Source organism: Stomoxys calcitrans, chromosome 5 (genome assembly GCF_963082655.1).
Source record: "Stomoxys calcitrans chromosome 5, idStoCalc2.1, whole genome shotgun sequence".
In the NCBI taxonomy this organism is placed as follows: Eukaryota; Metazoa; Arthropoda; class Insecta; order Diptera; family Muscidae; genus Stomoxys; species Stomoxys calcitrans.
Window position 1 is genome coordinate 3,962,812 of NC_081556.1, and position 19,483 is coordinate 3,982,294.

At 37.5% G+C, this 19,483-nt stretch overlaps 1 protein-coding gene across 1 annotated transcript; it reads left to right on the plus strand.

The window, feature by feature from the left end:
* The first annotated feature begins 1,201 nt into the window (after nt 1–1,201).
* On the plus strand, nt 1,202–13,913 carry LOC106096280 (collagen alpha-1(I) chain). The gene is made up of 10 exons (XM_013263932.2): nt 1,202–1,362; nt 5,150–5,496; nt 8,601–8,642; nt 8,722–9,614; nt 9,674–10,097; nt 10,164–10,963; nt 11,022–11,561; nt 11,624–13,098; nt 13,163–13,256; nt 13,319–13,913. The coding sequence occupies exons 2-10, from the start codon at nt 5,253–5,255 to the stop codon at nt 13,463–13,465; spliced, it is 4,659 nt and encodes a 1,552-aa protein (XP_013119386.2). The 5' UTR covers nt 1,202–1,362; nt 5,150–5,252; the 3' UTR covers nt 13,466–13,913.
* Nucleotides 13,914–19,483: the final 5,570 nt, after the last annotated feature.

The following is a 19,483-nucleotide window of genomic DNA, read 5'->3' on the forward strand; positions in this document are numbered from 1 at the left end:
AAAAATAAAATATTTTTGTTAAAATTTAAGATGATGGGGCCTATTGTTGTAGTATCTCTAAATATTAGGTGGAAATTTAATATTCTAGTATTCAGATGAAAATAAAGGTATGTTGAAATGTAGAGTCTAAAGAATGAAGGAACCATGAAGACATGGGTCATCCATTAAGGTATAGCCATCACCATGAAGGCATAGTGAAGATGGCTATGCCTTCATGGTGATGGCTTTACCCATCTTCAAAATTTAGGCTTCCAAGAGCTCAAGGCTTCAAATCGGGAGATAGGGTTGCTGTGAGAGCTGTATCAGTTCATAAAGCCACGAATGTATGAAGTAATAGCGGGACACTACATTCAAAAGTTCAACCAAATCCAATAACAAATGCGGCTTCCAGGTTGGTTGCAAACAAATGCAAGTTATATTGTAATACCCTGTACCACAGTGGTGGTGTAGAATATAAAAATACCTTTTTTCACCATAATAACATATAAAAACATCTTTGAAAATGTGAAGAAAGTCGGTTCAGCAGCTTTTGCGTAAAACGCATGGTTTGGTTTGTGTATTTTTCTCCTTACGATTTCATTAACACACAAAAACAAAAACAACAATAAAAATAAAAACAAAATCAAACAAATTTACATGTTACTAAAAATAAAGCCACCCCAACGATGCTCATAATATAATTATTAAAAATAAACATAACCTTTGATCTAGTGCGTTTATGACGCTTCAGCCGGCCGGCTTTTATTTTCCCACAGATAAGAGCTTGACTTACAATATAAACCTAAAAATCTCTCTCTCTCTCTCAATCTCTATTTCACTCTACAGTTGAAAGCTATAGCTGCAATTGTCTTTGATTGTTTGAGAGAGCTGGTCTGTCTAGCTGTTATCACTTCTCCTATGCACTCACTCTCTCTCTTTCTCTTCATCTAATCATTTATGGGGTACGCACACCACAGAATAGCCAGCCATCCATGTGTATGGCTCTAGCAGTGCGTTGAAGTAATTAAAAATTTCTTCTTAGACAAATGTTCTCCGTAAAATAGTTCTGCTGAATGTATGAATGGTATAGATGCTGAATTAAAATCTTAGAAAAATAAAAACAAAAACAAAACTATTTCATAGATTGTCGATTTCTTAATGATCATTGTTGCTGGGGTTCAAAAACTATAAATTCTGTGTCCAGCTTTGAGGAGCCACAGTTTGTTTCAAATTTAAAAACGTTTAACATCGCTTGGAATACGGAAAAGGAATACGGTTCGGGTAACAAAAAGGCAAAAGTGTGCATGTGTGTGGAAAAGTGAAGAAATAAAGTGGCTGTGATTTAAGTGTTGTGTGAAATATTTGTGCCTTTAAGGATCAAAAGTAAGATTTTGAAAAAAAGGAAGTAAAAAAAAAACAAACACAAAAAAGAAATATAAGAGAAAAAGTGACCCAACATTAGTCATTATGAGTAGTTTGGTACTAATTTGATAATGACTTCTGAGCTAAAAACAAAAAAAGTATGGTTTTGAAAGAATTGTCTTACAATTAAAACAGTCAGAAGGCATACATTATCTCCTAAAAAAAATCACAAAAATTAAAATATTACTACCATGTGTCTGATCATTTGTACCCAAACAGAAAAAAAAATAAGTGGATAGCTGAAAAAAATTTTAATCAAAGGTTTATACAACAAAACTAAAAAATTTAAATTAATTTTTTTTTGCATTGGTTTATATATTGGCATGGCAATGAATTATGCATATTGTTAAAAAAAAAGTATTGGGAAAAAACACAATTTGAGATATTTTAGAATTATTTTCTTGGAAAAAGATGACAAAAAATATGAATTAAAAAAAAGGTTAAATAAAACCGTGACAAACAAATTCAATTTAAAATATTTAAATATTTAACTTTTATTATTTTATTTTATTTTATTTATTTATTTATTTTTGAAAACAAATATTGAGTCGAAACATGGCAGACCCTTTTTAGTGGCATTATAGTTATGAAAACAAAAAGTAAAGTTGGCCGTAAGCCTAAAAATAAAAACAAAATAATAAAAAAAAAAACTAAAAAAAATTTAAAAAAATAAAAAAACAATTGTTAGAGTAAATTCATGAACACATTTTTTTTTTTGTTTTTTATTTTTTTATTTTATTTTTCTCTTTTTTGTTTTCGTTTTTTTTTTAATGTTTTTAAATGTTTTTTTATACCTTTTTTATTTTTCTTTAACTCACAAAAACTTTTATTTTTATTTCTTATTTTTTCATTAAAAAGAAATTAAAAAAAATTGTTGGTGTAATTTGCTTATATGAAGAACTTTTTTTATTTTGTTTTTAATTTTTTTAATATTTTTATTTCGTTTTTTTAACTTTTTTTGAAATTCTTTAGTTTTTTTTTTTTAATATATATTTTTGTTTGTCAATATTATTTTTTTAATGTTTTTAATTTTTTTATACATTTTTAAATTAAAAAAGTTTGATTTTTTTAATTAAAAAGAAAACAAAAAAAACTAAAAAAATTGTTGGTGTAATTTTTTTATATGAGACCTTTTTTATTTTTTTGTTTTTGTTTGTTTTTTATTTTTTGTTTTCGTTTTTTATTATTTTTTTTTTTAATTTTTTAGTTTTTTTTTATTTAATACACTTTTTATTTTTTTAATTTTTTTTAATTAAAAATTTTTTGTTTTTCAATATTTTTTTTTTAATTTTTTTAAATGTTTTTTTTATAAGTTATTTAACCCTTTAAATTTACAAAAAAATTAATTTTTTATTTTTTTTTTTCATAAAAAAAATAAAAAATATGTAATAACTATTTCATTGTTAGCGAAATATGGTTTAATTTATTTTAAGTCTATTTTTACTTTTTAAATTTCTATTTTTTTTAAGTTTTTTATTTAAAATAACAATGATAATGTTGTAGCAGTGTGCTATACATTGAAACGGCAGCCCTTGCCGATGAAGAACTCCATCGGGTCAATCCGGTACGTACAACCGGCTGCCGTGAGATTGGAAATATTGTTTTAGTGCTTCATAATAACTTAGACCAGAAAAGTGAATTTAATTTTATATCCATTCGCCGTTAATGGGATAGCTCAATTATAAACATAGAGAGCAATATGAGTGCACCACTACTGCACTTTTGCTATGATTTTAATAATCGAAAATTTGAGAAAGGCCTGTTGGTTAGGCTTCCGCATCCGAAGCTTCCATTATGTCTGCTTGCTGGAGATTGCAGACCCACCTTTCATTCCTATGCGATCTGTTTGCCAACCACGTATGTGGCACTTACATAAGCCTCTATTGCATAGCATATATAGTGAAAATCCAAATGAAGCAGTTTTATATTAAGTTATAGCTTCAGGTATTTAGTTCACAGTAGACATTTGATTTTCCTCCGCCTACAAAGGTATAACTGCCGATGATTTCGTTTGAAAGATGAACCACTCGTTCTGAAATCCTTTTCCGGTTTTACTCTTGTACCCAACCGTAAAGATCGAGTTCTCAAGATTCTGTATGCTAGAGATCCTGTTTTGGGTCAGTACCAGGCAGCCTAAAACTCTTCTCAGCATGCCCAGAGGATCTATACAAAATTGAACTTTGGCCATACTTGTTCTCCTAAAACAAGCCCATTCCCTCAGCCTAAACGCCATCTTGCATGCATAGTTTCGAATATGAACCTCACTAAGCTACATATTCAGTATCAATTGCAAGCCAGCCTGTGGTCATATTTCCACAGCTTTCCAACTTACTCTACCCAATATATCGGAACTGGCCTTATGATGACCGTGTTCATTCATTAGATAATCCTTTATTCAGTGGCAGTCGAAATCGTGATCACTAAGACAATTTTTGTCCTTTATGATACCACATTAGAGAATGATCAAAACCGCTGGCGGGAATCGAACCCTTACCTCCGCAAATGGATACCCAGCAAAACTTTTACTTCTAATGCTATTATATTGGTAGCAGTAAATGGGTAGTTTGAGTAAATTAATTTCCAAGTCTAATTGATCTGATGAGGATTACAAACATATTTACCCATAGACATTCCTAAAGGAAGTGGGGATACTTCTCTCATATCAAAAAGTGCAGTACTATTTAAGTTTTTAGCTCAATGATATGGGTCCGCCTTTTGGATGCCGAGTTCATACAGCGTGCTGCTTAGCGACTCCACTTTTTAAGGAAAATTTGACATCGCTGCATAAGTTACATATGTCGCCAACATTTGTAAGGCGATAACCCCCGCTGAAGAATTTATTGATGTTCACACCGGGATTTGTACACAGGCGTTCGGGGTCATAGGCGGATATGCTATCCTCCGCGCCACTAATCGTGTTCTGATGAGGATTAGGGATTAGGATTAGAAAATTTAATTAAATTAAATAAATAAATAAATAGTTTTTTTTTTTAATTTTAAGAACAAATAATTAATTGATTTGTGTATATTTTGCAACTAAAGCTTTGTAACTATTTTTTAACTTAACATCAAAGAATTATACCTTCTTTTGAAATTGCACCAAATTTAGAAATTAAACAAAAAATTATTACAGTTTGCATATTCTTCATAGTTCCCTTGTCTTCTCTTCTCAATTAGTCTTTGCTTACTCACATAATAGGAAATTGATTTCATAAAACATGTGCTTTCGTGGGTCAACAGGAAATCAAATTTCTAAATTCCATCAACTCAAAAAAAAAAAATTCTCTAAGATTGCCACTGCCATGGGGAAATCGAAGACCTTCACAACTATTATGGGACAAAAAGCAATGATAAGAATTGAAATACTCCTTTTCAGCTAAGCCAACTACAAAGACAACTTATCAACAAAATTAAGTGAACTTTTAACATCACGAAAAAGAATTTTTAAAAAAAGCAAAGTGATTAGCCCAAATTATAAAAAAAGCGAAAAGCAATTCAAAGACCGGCGAACGAAAAAAAGGCACAACAACTAAACATATCAAGAGACAATCAATTAGTTTACATTAAAACCCCATACATACACCCGCTCATTCGAGTGTTTACAAACGACTACATTTATTGTAATTTTATGAGCTCTAATTACTTTGTTCCAATTATTTCCTCATGTCGTAACTCATAATTCGTCAGGGAACTCTTCTCTTCGAGTAAGAACTAAATTTCTATTTTTACTTTATGCCCCGTTTTTCAGATTATCACCAATGCTTCAATGGTGCTCGTTCAGTTGTGATTTCAATGTGAAAAGATTGCCATTGTAAAACCCACTCCATCGCCCCACCACAAAAAAGAAAGAAATGCATTTGAAACATTTAAAACTATTCTGGCTGTTCATCACAATTTGTGTTCTTGTGACCTTTGTAACAGCCGAACCAGAAGGCAAATCCAAAAGCAAGGACAAGCATGCAAAGAAAGTGAAAAAGGTGCGCCTGCGCAAGAAGGTGCATTTGGATAGACCCCTAGGAGATGAACCCAAAGAAGAATTGCCAGATGCCAGTTTGGATGATTTGGAAAATTATGATTACAGTAATTATGATGATGGTGAGTAGAGGGAAGATGAGAAAAGAAGGGAAAAAAGCAGGGAATAACAATAAAAACAAAAAATTTTATGAAATTTTCTTTAAAGACAAAATTTCTTTGAAATTTTTTTTAAAGACAAAATTTCTTTGAAATTTCCTTGAAATTTTCTCTAAAGGCAATATTTCCATGAAATTTTCTCAAAAGACAATATTTCCATGAAATTTTCTCAAAAGACAAAATTTCCATGAAATTTTCTCTAAAGACAAAATTTCCATGAAATTTTCTCTAAAGACAAAATTTTGATAAAATTTTCTCTAAAGAAAAAATTTTCATGAAATTTTCTCTAACGACGAAATGTCCACGAATTTTCTTCCATGAAATTTAGTTTTCTCTAAAGACAAAATTTCGATGAAATTTCTCTAAAGACAAAATTTCCATGAAATTTTCTCTAAAGACAAAATATCCATGAAATTTTCTCTAAAGACAAAATTTCCATGAAATTTTCTCTAAAGACAAAATTTCCATGAAATTTTCTCTAAAGACAAAATTTCCATGAAATTTTCTCTAAAGAAAAAATTTTCATGAAATTTTCTCTAACGACGAAATGTCCATGAATTTTCTTCCATGAAATTTAGTTTTCTCTAAAGACAAAATTTCCATGAAATTTCTCTAAAGACAAAATTTCCATGAAATTTTCTCCAAAGAAAAAATTTCCATGAAATTTTCTCTAAAGACAAAATTTCCATGAAATTTTCTCTAATGACAAAATTTCCATGAAATTTTCTCTAAGGACAAAATTTCCATAAAATTTTTTCTAAAGACAAAATCACTATGAAATTTTTTCCAAAGACAAAATTTCCATGAAATTTTCTCTAAAGACAAAATTTCCATGAAATTTTCTCTAAAGACAAAATTTCCATGAAATTTTCTCTAAAGACAAAATTTCCATGAAATTTTCTCTAAAGACAAAATTTCCATGAAATTTTCTCTAAAGACAAAATTTCCATGAAATTTTCTCTAAAGACAAAATTTCCATGAAATTTTCTCTAAAGACAAAATTTCCATGAAATTTTCTCTAAAGACAAAATTTCCATGAAATTTTCTCTAAAGACAAAATTTCCATGAAATTTTCTCTAAAGACAAAATTTCCATGAAATTTTCTCTAAAGACAAAATTTCCATGAAATTTTCTCTAAAGACAAAATTTCCATGAAATTTTCTCTAAAGACAAAATTTCATTAAGGCATAATTTCCATGAAATTTTCTCTTATTTCCATGAAATTTTCTCAAAAGACAAAATTTCCATGAAATTTTCTCTAAAGACAAAATTTCCATGAAATTTTCTCTAAAGACAAAATTTCCATGAAATTTTCTCTAAAGACAAAATTTCCATGAAATTTTAGCTAAGGACAAAATTTCCATGAAATTTTCTCTAAAAACAAAATTTCCATGAATTTTCTCTTAAGACAAAATTTCCATAATTTTTTTCTAAAAACAAAATTAAATTTCCATTAGATTTTCTCTAAAGACAAAATTTCCATGAAATTTTCTCTAAAGACAAAATTTCCACGAAATTTTCTCTAAAGACAAAATTTCCATGAAATTTTCTCTAAAGACAAAATTTCTATGAAATTTTCTCTAAAGACAAAGTTTCCATGAATTTTCCCTAAAGACAAAATTACCATGAAATTTTCTCTAAAGACAAAATTCCATGAAATTTTCTCTAAAGACAAAATTTCCATGAAATTTTAGCTAAGGACAAAATTTCCATGAAATTTTCTCTAAAAACAAAATTTCCATGAATTTTCTCTTAAGACAAAATTTCCATGGAATTTTCTCCAAAGACAAAATTGCCACACAATTTTCTCTAAATTTCATGAAAATTTCTCCAAAGACAAAATTGCCATAAAATTTTCTCTAAATTCCATGAAATTTTCTCTTCTGACAAAATTTCCCAGAAATTTTCTTTAACATAAACTTTTCAGAAAATTTTCGCCAAACACGAAATGTTCATAAAATTTTCTCTAAATACGAAATTTTTATTATATTTTCTCTAAATACAAAATTTCCGTGAAATTTTCTCTTACGACAAATTTTCCAATTTTCTCGGAGGACAATTTATGAAATTTTTCCCTAAAGAAAAAATTTCCATGATATTTTCCCTAAAGACAAAATTTTGTCTAATGACAAAATTGCCATAAAAGTTTCTCTTAGATTTTTTTATACTGTGCGAGAGCCCAGCTAGTGTCCATAGTCTCCTGGTAACTAAGTCTTTGTTTAACTTTTCTACAATTTCTTTCTATCGACAGACCTTGATCTTAATTTGCTCTAAGGAAATATCTAAAAATACCATCAATTGAACTGAAAAACATTTTTCATAGTTACTGGCGTTAGTCTGAATGAATATCAATACTGATGTGTGAAAGAAGTCTTGTTAATTTTCCAATTTAGAACTTCTTTTCATTCTCATAAGCGCCATATGTTGGTACGCAACATATTGACGGTCCACAATGCACCACAAAGGAATTGCAAGCAAATTGCATTGCTCTCTTTCTAATTGACAGCCCAAGCACAATTGGCGCTACAGCCGTCATCGGTTGCAAAACAGAAATTATTAACAGCTTGGCATCTTAGCAAAGAAATCAATTGGTGGGCATTGTCTTTGGGGCCCAGCACAACATTGTTGTGATAAATAAATGGGTCAACTCTAAAAAGATGTCTCTTCAAAAAAAAGTTTTAAATATTTGGACCACCTAAGAGAAAAATGTCGCAAAAACGAGCTTCTTTAGAAAATCTCATTGGCATTAAATCAGAGTCTCTAACCAAGTCCGACCACAAACCACTGTGCCGTTTTGCAAATCGAACAACACATTTGAATTAATTGAAAGTCCATACCATGTGATCCCCTGTTGTATGGCCCTCCCCCCATCTCAGTACAGTTCAGTGTCTAGTTTGAATTCGTAAATTGGCTCGCTGATGGAAAATGCATCATGCAGTTTTATTGTGATTTGTGGCTTGCATAAATGGCTGATTTATGGTCATGCGTTAGATGGACGACAACGCTCAATGCTCAAAAGTGCCGGATTCATTTGATTTCTGATGCATTTCTCTTATCTCTCGTTACAGATCTGGGTGCAGAAGTTGATCAATTTGAATCGCATAGTGAAGGTAAGTCGCCCTGCTTGAGATGATGATGTCCATGACATCTTAAATGTAGAGTAAATATCGTTTGAACTATTTTTTGCAGTTGTCACTTCGTCTACCACCTCGTCTAGCACCCGCAATCTCATGACCTCGAATGTCATTGGAGCCTTCTCATGCCACTTTGAGGGCAATTGGTATCGCGATAATGATGAGTTTACCAGCGAACAAAACAATTGCAGCCATAATTGTGTGTGCAAGGAGGGCAAGATAAGATGCAGTCCTTCGGATGACTGTACCCCCGCATTGGGTCCCCCCATCAACGTTCAGCCAGCCGATGAGAGGCCTTCGACAACGGAAAGAGCTGCTGTGCAATCGGCTACACCCACTGCCTATATTCCTTATGAGTCAGCGGTTGGTCCTCGTGGTGATAGGGGTTATCCAGGAGCTCAAGGTCCGGCTGGAGAGTCTGGTATGCCTGGTACCCCCGGCAATCCTGGTGTTCCCGGAAGTCCTGGCCCTCCTGGTCCTGTTCCCGATATGAGCTATTACCATCAGCAATTGGCTGCTGAATATGCCAGCTCCGATAAAGGTCCTAACGCAGCTCCTTTTGTGGCTCCCACATTTATACCACCCGCAGGTCAACCGGGACCTCGCGGTCCTCCTGGTAATGTGGGCCCTCAAGGCCCTCAAGGTTTTCAAGGCACTCGTGGTGAACCTGGCGAGGCCGGTCTTCAAGGGCCGACTGGTGCTATGGGTCCCAGAGGTTTGCCTGGTCCTCCTGGTAAGGATGGCATGCCTGGCGAAGATGGTGAAGCTGGTCCCGCAGGTAATGCAGGATCTCCTGGTCCTCGTGGTATGCCCGGTCTTCCTGGCCAACCTGGATTAAAAGGACATCGTGGTTTGCCCGGCGTGGATGGTTCTAAAGGTGATGCTGGTGCTCCTGGTGAAAAGGGCTCTGCTGGTGTTATGGGACCCGTAGGACCTGTTGGACCCACTGTAAGTTTTCTGCTAGCCTTTAATTGCTGTAAAACATTTGCACATTAACCATGTTTTAGGGTCCTGCTGGGCCTCGTGGAGAACGTGGTCGTGAAGGTGCCCCTGGTCAGGCCGGCGCCAGAGGTTTGGATGGCAATCCCGGTGCTCCTGGTCAGCCTGGTTCGGTAGGCAAACCTGGACCACCAGGTTTCACTGGCATTCCTGGTGCCAAAGGTGATATGGGTTATATGGGCCCCAAAGGTGACCAAGGTCTGCAAGGTCCTCGTGGTGAAGCTGGCCGCCCTGGTGCTCCCGGAGAAAATGGTATGCCTGGTCCCGCAGGAAAAGATGGCTCACCTGGCGATAAAGGTTCAATGGGTGCTCCCGGAATTGCTGGACCTCAAGGTTTTCCCGGACCAAGGGGTCCCGATGGCTTACCCGGCAGCCAGGGCGAACCTGGAATCAAAGGTGCTCCCGGACAACCTGGTGAAAGAGGCTACAAAGGTAAGAAGCACAACAAATTAATTTATCAGAGTAAGATGTAAGGAATCATTGATTGACTCATTGCAGGCGATCAAGGCATAAAGGGCGAGGCAGGTCAACCAGGCCCCCGTGGTTTACCCGGCACAGTTGGCCCTGAAGGAAAACGTGGCAAACGAGGTATGCGTGGGCCTACAGGCCCCGCCGGTCCCACTGGCGAAAGAGGTTCGCCTGGTCTTCCTGGTCTCCCCGGCCCTGATGGTCCCGTCGGCCCCAAAGGCAATCCTGGAGATAGAGGTATTCAAGGTCCTCCCGGAGTGAAAGGCAGCAATGGTGATATTGGACCTCCAGGGTTGCCTGGTCTACAAGGTTTGCGTGGTCTGCCCGGGCGAGTTGGCCCCGATGGCAGAGATGGCCCCCCTGGCGAAAGAGGTATTCCCGGTGCTGATGGAAAACCCGGCGAACAAGGTCCACAAGGTTTACAAGGCTTGCCAGGACCGATGGGTATTCCCGGCGACAAAGGTATTCCTGGCGAACCCGGTAAAGCTGGTGAACCTGGTGCTGCAGGCCCCCCAGGACCACGTGGTGATAATGGCAAAGATGGCTTACCAGGCGCCCAAGGACCCCCAGGCCCACAAGGTCAAGATGGACAACGAGGTGAAGCGGGACCAACTGGTCCCAGAGGCTTTCAAGGTTTGCCTGGGGCACTTGGTAGCCCTGGTGCTCCTGGAAAGGATGGTGCTCATGGTCCCCCTGGCCCTCAGGGTCAAATAGGTCCGGTCGGCTTAAGAGGAGAGAGAGGCTATCCTGGCGAAAGAGGTCCTGTTGGACAGCCAGGCACACCCGGTGAAAGAGGAGAACCAGGAAATCCTGGACATGATGGTCCTCCTGTAAGAATGGTGGTTGTAATTTTTGAAGACATTTTTTAAGTAACTCAATTCCTAATAGGGTCTAACGGGAAAACAAGGCGAAAAAGGTCACATGGGTGCTCCAGGCATGATGGGTTTACCCGGCCAAAAAGGATTGCCTGGTCCATCTGGTATTAAAGGTGATCGTGGCAGTACTGGTCCTATTGGCCCAGAGGGATCTCCTGGTCGCCCTGGTGATCGTGGGCCTCAAGGCAATGTCGGCCCACCCGGTGCTCCCGGCGAACCTGGTGAGAGAGGTAGCAATGGAAATCCTGGTACTCCCGGCGAACAAGGATCAGCTGGTGTTCCTGGTGAACGAGGCCCCATTGGTCCAGCTGGACCTCCCGGATTCCCTGGTGCTCCCGGAATTGCTGGTCTACCTGGCGCCAAAGGCGATCGCGGATTAATGGGAATCAAGGGATCCCAAGGCAATACAGGACCTCAAGGACAACCTGGTGAACAAGGCCAACCTGGCCCAATTGGTTTGACTGGGCCCAAAGGTGCTCGCGGTGAAACTGGTCTTAGAGGTGAGCCTGGTATAAGCGGTTTGCCCGGAAGACCTGGAGAGATGGGACCTGTTGTAAGTTTTAAGAGAGCTAAATATAGAAATTCCTGTTTTATCAAACTTTCGATTTTTTGTAGGGACAACCAGGCAGTCCAGGTCAACCCGGTATGGCTGGGCCTCAGGGTCTTAAAGGTAATGCAGGAGAACCAGGACGTGCCGGATTGCCGGGAAGTCCAGGTTTGCAGGGACCTCCTGGCTTGGAAGGTCAAAAAGGAGAAACTGGCAATGATGGACCCACAGGTGCCCCAGGAAATCCTGGCCCACAAGGCCCTACAGGTGATCGCGGTATTCCAGGTTTACCTGGACCCCCGGGCGCAGCCGGCTTAAGAGGTATGAGAGGTCCAGTGGGAGAACCAGGACAACAAGGTAAACCCGGTAAAGATGGTCCACCTGGGCCTCAAGGCTTGGTGGGACCCCAAGGCAATCCCGGCCCCGCAGGAGAACAAGGACCTGTTGGTGCAGCAGGCAAACAAGGCCCACCTGGCATTCAAGGCAGACCAGGAGATAAGGGACCTCCCGGTCAACAAGGAAATCAAGGACCTGCTGGCAATCCTGGTCAGCCCGGACAACCAGGACCCATGGGTCCTGCAGGTCCACATGGAGAACGTGGTTCTAAAGGTGAAACAGGACTGCCAGGTGTGGAAGGACCAATGGGCCCCAGAGGCAAACCAGGACCCCCAGGACATGAAGGACCCAAAGGAGAAACCGGAGAACCTGGCCCCAAAGGCATCAAAGGTCACCGAGGTTTGATTGGTTTGCAAGGTATGCCAGGAACTCCCGGTTTAAAGGGAGATGTTGGTCCATCAGGTATGCCAGGAGCTCCTGGTAAGCCAGGTGAAATGGGTATGAGAGGTCCCCAGGGCAGAGATGGCAATATTGGTCCACAAGGTCAACCTGGGCCAGCTGGACCTAGAGGCTTCAGTGGACATGATGGCAAACCTGGCCCCATGGGTCCATCTGGACCCCCCGGTCCACCAGGTCCTCCAGGAGAAACTCTGGGCTATGATGTGGCCGCACTTACTGCTCTTCTCAGCCAGGGCCAAACAAAGGGTGTTGATGTAATGGACGATCAACCAATGATCGATAAGCTAACCGAAGGCCTATCCGATGACGAAAGGCATGCCCTGGTGATGAAGGCGTTCGATCATGTCAGAGCCTCATTCGAAAGATTTAAGAAACCAAATGGTCAGCAGTCTGCTCCAGCCAGAACTTGTCGAGATCTGTATGCGGCCTATCCAGATTTCAAATCCGGAGAATATTGGATTGATCCCAATGAGGGTGATGCTCAGGATGCCATACTGGTGCGTTGTGAAAAAGAAAACCGGGCCACATGCATATTGCCACAACCTAAGGAATCGAATGTACTGAGCTACACCGGAGACGACAAGGAAATATGGTTGGGAGAAATGGCCGGAGGAATGGACATCAACTACAAGGCCGATTCCAATCAAATGGGTTACCTACAGTTGCTGTCGGCCAAGGCATCCCAGAAAATCACCTTCCATTGTCGAAACACTGTGGCCTACATGGATGATGAGGAAAATTCAGCACGGTAAGAACTTTGGTTACACAAAACAGTGAAGAGGTTTCATTTAATGGTTTTGGGGTGCTTGCAGAAACGGCTTGAAGTTATTAACCTGGAATGATGCCGAACTAACACCAAAGGGACCACAGAGACTGCGTTTCGAAGCCGAAATGGATGAGTGCAGAGTAAGTTTTCTATTGGAATGGAATGAAAAAAGGGCTAGAACTAATTCTGATTTTTTTAATAGAAACGTTCCAATACCTGGGCCAAGACCATTGTCACCTATACAACTCAAAAGACCCAGAGACTGCCAATCGTGGACATAGCCATTAGAGATGTGGGTGCGGCTAATCAACAATTCCGTGTGCAACTAGGCCCAGCATGTTTCTATTAGAGGCTCCTGTTTTAGATGTAGAACGCACACACACACACACACACATAGAGAATATTTTTATTTTGTTTAGTTTAGATTTTTAAGTTAACCTGGAAGAACTCTCTCAGCGAACGAATTTACTTAATTGTTGTTGTAAACAACGACAGCAACAACACCACGAACAACAAGACCAAAGGATCACGAAACCAAAGTGCTCTTACAGCAACAATGCTCTTAATTTTACAAACTAAGGAAGACGATATACAGAGGAGAATATCTACACAAAAACACACACGCACACACACTGCTACTTAAAAACACATACACACTGCTCTTAATAGTTTCTAAGAGAAGGCGAAGAAAATGATGATTATGAAGAACAAGAAGAGGAGGAGGCAAAAGAAAAAAACGTACCAAAACCCAATGAAGTTAATTTTAGATAAATAAAAGCAATTGTTCGTTATAGCAATTTTCAGTCTAATAGAATTTGGCAAAACCGGGAATTGGTTGCCGTATTTGCCCACATCGATTGTTATAAGATTCCGAAAGAAAATATGACAACGAAGTATGCAATTTAAACAAAACGAAAGTACCACGTTTGTAATGAGCAACAATTTCTTGGTTTGTAATGTGCAACAATTTCTTGGTGTGCAACAATTTCTTGGAGTTCTGCGAGATTACACCTAATTTCGAAAGTTTTTCCCTGAAAAATGTCAAAAATGTTTTCTCATTATGAAATTTACCGAAAATTTTCTGCAAAGATAAAGGATCAAAATTTTTTAATCATTTTCTCTGAGGATAACATCTTGGATTAATTTTTCCGAAGCCCGATTTTCATAGAAGTTGTCTTCAAACCCCAACTTCTAAAAGCACAGAATTTGAACGTACAAAGTACAAAATTTAACCGCAATTTCTTCTTAAGACATGTTTAGGAAAATGTTTTGCTAAGGAAAAATTTAAGAAAAAGTTGCTCTAAGTACGAAATTTCCATGAAAGTATCTCTCTAGCCTATATGTAAAAGAAAGAGAGAGAGAGAACAAGATTTCTCCATGTTCTTTCCAAAACGACCTTTTGTGGACTTTAACTTATTCAGCTTTCAAAATATTGTTAAACATAATTGAAATTGAAGAAAAACAAGAGCAACAATCTTAATAACAGTAATTTATTTACTGCTGAATTCACTGAAGGGCTTTTGTACCAGCAGCATAAATTTTCGTACGTGTGTTTAATTTAATTTTGAGGCACAACCTCCATGCCCTTCCCACGCCATGCAAAAAAAAAAAAAAAAAAACAAAAAGTGAACAGCAAAAAATTGAAAATATTGTGGCATTTGCAATGATTTGACTTTAAGTTAACTTTTGATGTACAGCTTTTTATGTATCATTACCACAGAACACACAAAAAACGGGCCTGCCATCCATGTAGGTTGCTGCTTCGCCGGCTTAGGAAGGAATTCCTCAAATTTAGTTTTTCCACTTCAATGTAAAATTCTTGTGTACATAACAAGGGTATGGCAGTTGTTTTTCCTTTTTGTTTTGTTTTTTCTCTCTCCCTCTCTGTTGCTTTTTTTTATTATTTTGAACGTTGTAATGCCATATTTTTGTTGTTGTTATTTTTGTTGTAGTTAAACATAAAAGAAAATTTTTATCAAATGGCCTACAGGTTGTTGGCAACATGATGCTCATTATGTGCCTGTTTTGAGGTGTGCGCTTCTGTGATGTTGCCATTCGGTTGGTTAGTTGATAATGCTACCAAATGGCACAGTGGGTGAAATGGTCAATGAAATATTCAGTAAAGGCAAAATTTGCATTAAATTTTCTGTGAAAGCAAAATTTCTAGGAAGTTTCTCTAAGGCAAAATTTTCTCTTAAGACAAAATTTCAATGAAATTTTCTCTGAAGGCAAAATTTGAACAGAATTCTCTTCAAAGGTACCCCTCTACACGTTTTTGTTGAATATCGTCCAGATCAGACCCTATTTGGATATAGCTGCCATACAGACTGATCTCCCGATATAGAGTATCGAACCCATATAAGCAGCATTTTTCATCCGAATTTGGTGAAATGTGAAAGAGTGTTTTGTAATAAAATTAATTAACTTATGCCAGCAAACATTTTGATGTTGTTGTTGTTGTAGCCGCATTTTCATGTGGAGGTGGCGATCCTCGACAAGCAAACTTGTTCCGGTCCAAAGGACCGATCGCCGCGGGAACAGTGTGGCCATTGTTTATTAAATGGCGCCTTGTCATATCGAGCATCATAGATACTCAGTATTTGTATTTGAGACGGTGCCGCCCGGCCTCTCACTGACACTCTTCGCTCGATACCGCTGATTGTCCGCGGCTGACGTTGAAATTCCCGGTAATGTCGAGAATCATTAGAAAATCCTTCATGCCGAATTTCTAGAAAATATTTCTCAAAATCGACGAACATATACATGGGAGCTATATATAAATCTGAACCGATTTCGAGCAAACTTTATAGATATTGCGGAAGTCATCGAGGAAAGCGTTGTACAAAATTTTGGGAAGATTGGTCATTAAATGCGCTAGCAGTGGCTCTAGGAGTGAAAATCGGGCGATATACATATGAGAGCTATATCTAAATATGAACCGAATTCTATGAAATTCACCAGTAATGTGGAGTGTTATTAGAAAATCCCTCCTGCCAAATTTCGAGAGAATCGGTTAACAAATGACCATATTATTGCATTATTAACAGCAAATCGGACAAACATATATATGGAAGCTATTTATATCTAAATCTGAACAATTTTTTCTTGTTTCAATAGGCTTCGTCTCTAGGCCGAAAAACATGCCTGTATCAAATTTTAAGACGATCGGAAGAAAACTGCGTGCTGTAGTTTGCACACAAATTAACATGGACGGACGGACAGACAGATAGACTGACGGACATAGCTAAATCGAATCCGAAAGTGATTCTGAGTCGGTCGGAATACTTATGAAGGGTCTACCTCTCATCCTTTTGGGTGTTACAAACAAATGCTCTAAGTTATAATAACCTGTACCACAGTAGTAATGTAGGGTACAAAAATAATAAGCTAAACTGTTTGAAAACTAGTTTGTCAAAATACTTAAGCCAATGACTGTATTTAGATTTATGGGGATCGTAGAGGGTATTATATAGTTGGCAGCACCTGAAATTTATCTAATCTTATTCGTTTTTCTATGAATTTCTTGTGAAGAATGTCACACTGTGCAATTTGGTCCCAAAAGGTGTGCATATAATAACTGACACCATAGAGAGGTTCCAAGTTAAAAAAAAAAATAAATATTTCAAAATTATAATTTTTTTCTTCATATAAATTCATAAAAACATTTTCAATATATTGTCTATAAATTTATATATTTTTTTTAACATATAAAGTTTTTTTATTGGCCTTTAAATCCTTCTTTATCGCCCTCCCCTATTATCCCAACAGGTGAGTTTGTGCATGTGTATGTATGTGTGTTTCATCATATAGAACATATTTTTGTTAGCTTGAAAATACCTTTGAGTGTTTTCCATTTGATTAGAAAATTATGTTTCATTAAGCGTGAAATTAAAATGAAAACAAATGAAGCAGAAGAGTCATTATACATAACACACCAGTGCATGAAAACATGTAAAAACACACACACACAAAATCTCCCTATTCTCTGCCAAGTATATGCGAATACACCCATGTAAAACGATAACGAGGAGGCCTATAGCCCGCAGCAACAAAAGCAAGTTAAACTTGTCGAGCTTAAAGTAAAAATATTGATTTCAATTTCTGCTGGTGCCGGTGGTTCTGTGTGCAACAGAATATCTTTTGTGGCTCCATGGCGTAAAAAAAATTAATATTAACTATAAAGAAGAACGTTAGGACAAGCAGACCCTGTGGCCTACACCTACCAGAGCAAACACAAGTATACTCTGTGTGACCCAAGGTCAGAGATATGGTATGGCAGTCTATAGAGTGGAGTGGGTATGACACCGAATATTTGCGTTCATTATTTTTATCACTTTCAACAATGAACGTAGCTGCTACCAAAAATAGCCCATTTCGGCCACAGATGCTGCTGGCTGCTGGGTGAATGGATATTATAAAAATGAATTTTAATCGATACCAGCGTGAGAGATAATTTGACAAAAATGGGAAATTCTATCTGCCAAACCCACACCCACACAGGGTAGCGTAGGAGCCAGGCAATACGATTATAGGTGATGTCAATGTTGAATGAGCAACATATTGGCATTTGCATTGACAGTGACTGTGACAGCAACAGAGTCAGCAGCAACATGTTATGATACACCGAGATTGTGTCAAGGATAATTACCCTGAAAGTGTTAATAAAAATGTGCGTGTGTGTATGGCTATGTACATGAATATGGAATAAAACAAAAGATAATTCACAACATTTATTGTAGCACAGAGTCATAAAGCTATTCAATATTGACCTGGATGCAGCGGCGTAGAGTATGAATGCGGAGGTCTCGACGCAGACACAACTAAGATGCTATGGATAATCACCAGAAATGGCGTGTACCTCGAAGTAAAGCGAAAGCGTTTCCCAGATGGAACTAACCCTCAGGAAAGAAAGTTTCAGCACCTGGTTTTAGCATAAAAGGTAAAATGTAATATGGATACATGAAATTAGAATTATTGACGTCCTTGCTCCCGAGACTACTACATTAAATTGAAAAATCTTAATCTAGGGTTTGAACTTAAAGCTACAAATAATAAAATAAGCAAAAAATAATAACAATTATAACTAAAAAAAAAAAAAAAAAACAAGGAAAAGTAGGTTAAGATGTAGCTACCCACGGTGAGTGCCGGCTAGTGCCTTTTCGTAAAAAGCGATAGTACCCGATTCAGGTTCATTTATATATCCCAAGGGAGATAAATACTGAGCATTATACCAACCAATGTTCGCTTGACTATTCATAGCGTCAATCATATGAGAATTCTCATGAAGCCCTAATCTTAAATTGAATTTCTCCAAAAGATCACACACATAGGAAGAAAGCCGCTTCAACTTGGAGTTCAAATAAATGAAATTATTTGAATATCTTCTGTTAATGCGCTTAAAATTCTTCCCAATGCAAAGTCTCAAAATTTTCCGCTCAAAAATCTCAAGTTCTTTCATAAAAATGGGGGATATACTGAACCAAACTGGAAAACCATATAAGATAACAGGCCTAATACAAGTCTTGTACAATAAAAGTTTCGTATTTACAGGCAAAGATTTGTATCCAAGAATTTTTTGAAACGATGCGAATATTCCCTGGGCCTTATTACGGACCTTCCGCGCGTGTACGTTGAATTTAAAAAGTTTGTTAAACTCTACACCCAAATATTTAACTTTCTCTTTAAATGGAATTTCAATGCCATTTAAAAATAGCTTCAAGGATTTACTCTCAGGTACAACAAAGCGCTTGCATTTTCCCGATGCATTTCTTATGCAAATGGCTTCGCATTTTGAAGTATTTATCTTTATACCCCATTTATCATAAAAATGTTTAACCTCATGGAGGTATTGCGAGACTTGGACCAAAGCACATGCTGGCGATTCATTGTGAGAGTATAAAAGGGAATCATCCGCATACAAAATACCCGAGGAATGTTCGGACTTGTGGGGAAAATCACTCATAAAAATGTTATATAAATGTGGAGCTAAAACCGATCCTTGCGGGACACCACAATTAACATTTGAAAATTCCGACAACTGATTTTTGAAGAGTACGCCAAATTGTCTATTCGTAAAAAAACTTTTGAAAAGCTTTATAATCGGAGGACTAAACCCTATCCTTATCATTTTAGTTAATATACCATAGTGGGAAGCATGATCAAAAGCCTTTTCAACGTCAAGAAAAACTGCAACTGTACATTTCTTTGCTCTTAAATTCAATACAATATCATTTGTGAACTTTGCCATAGCATCAACTGTGGAATGCCCTTTTTGGAAACCAAATTGTGAGTTTGGAATATATGGTAAAGTGATTCCTTTATCCATTTTAGTACGGACTATCATTTCAAAAAGTTTACCCAGATTTGA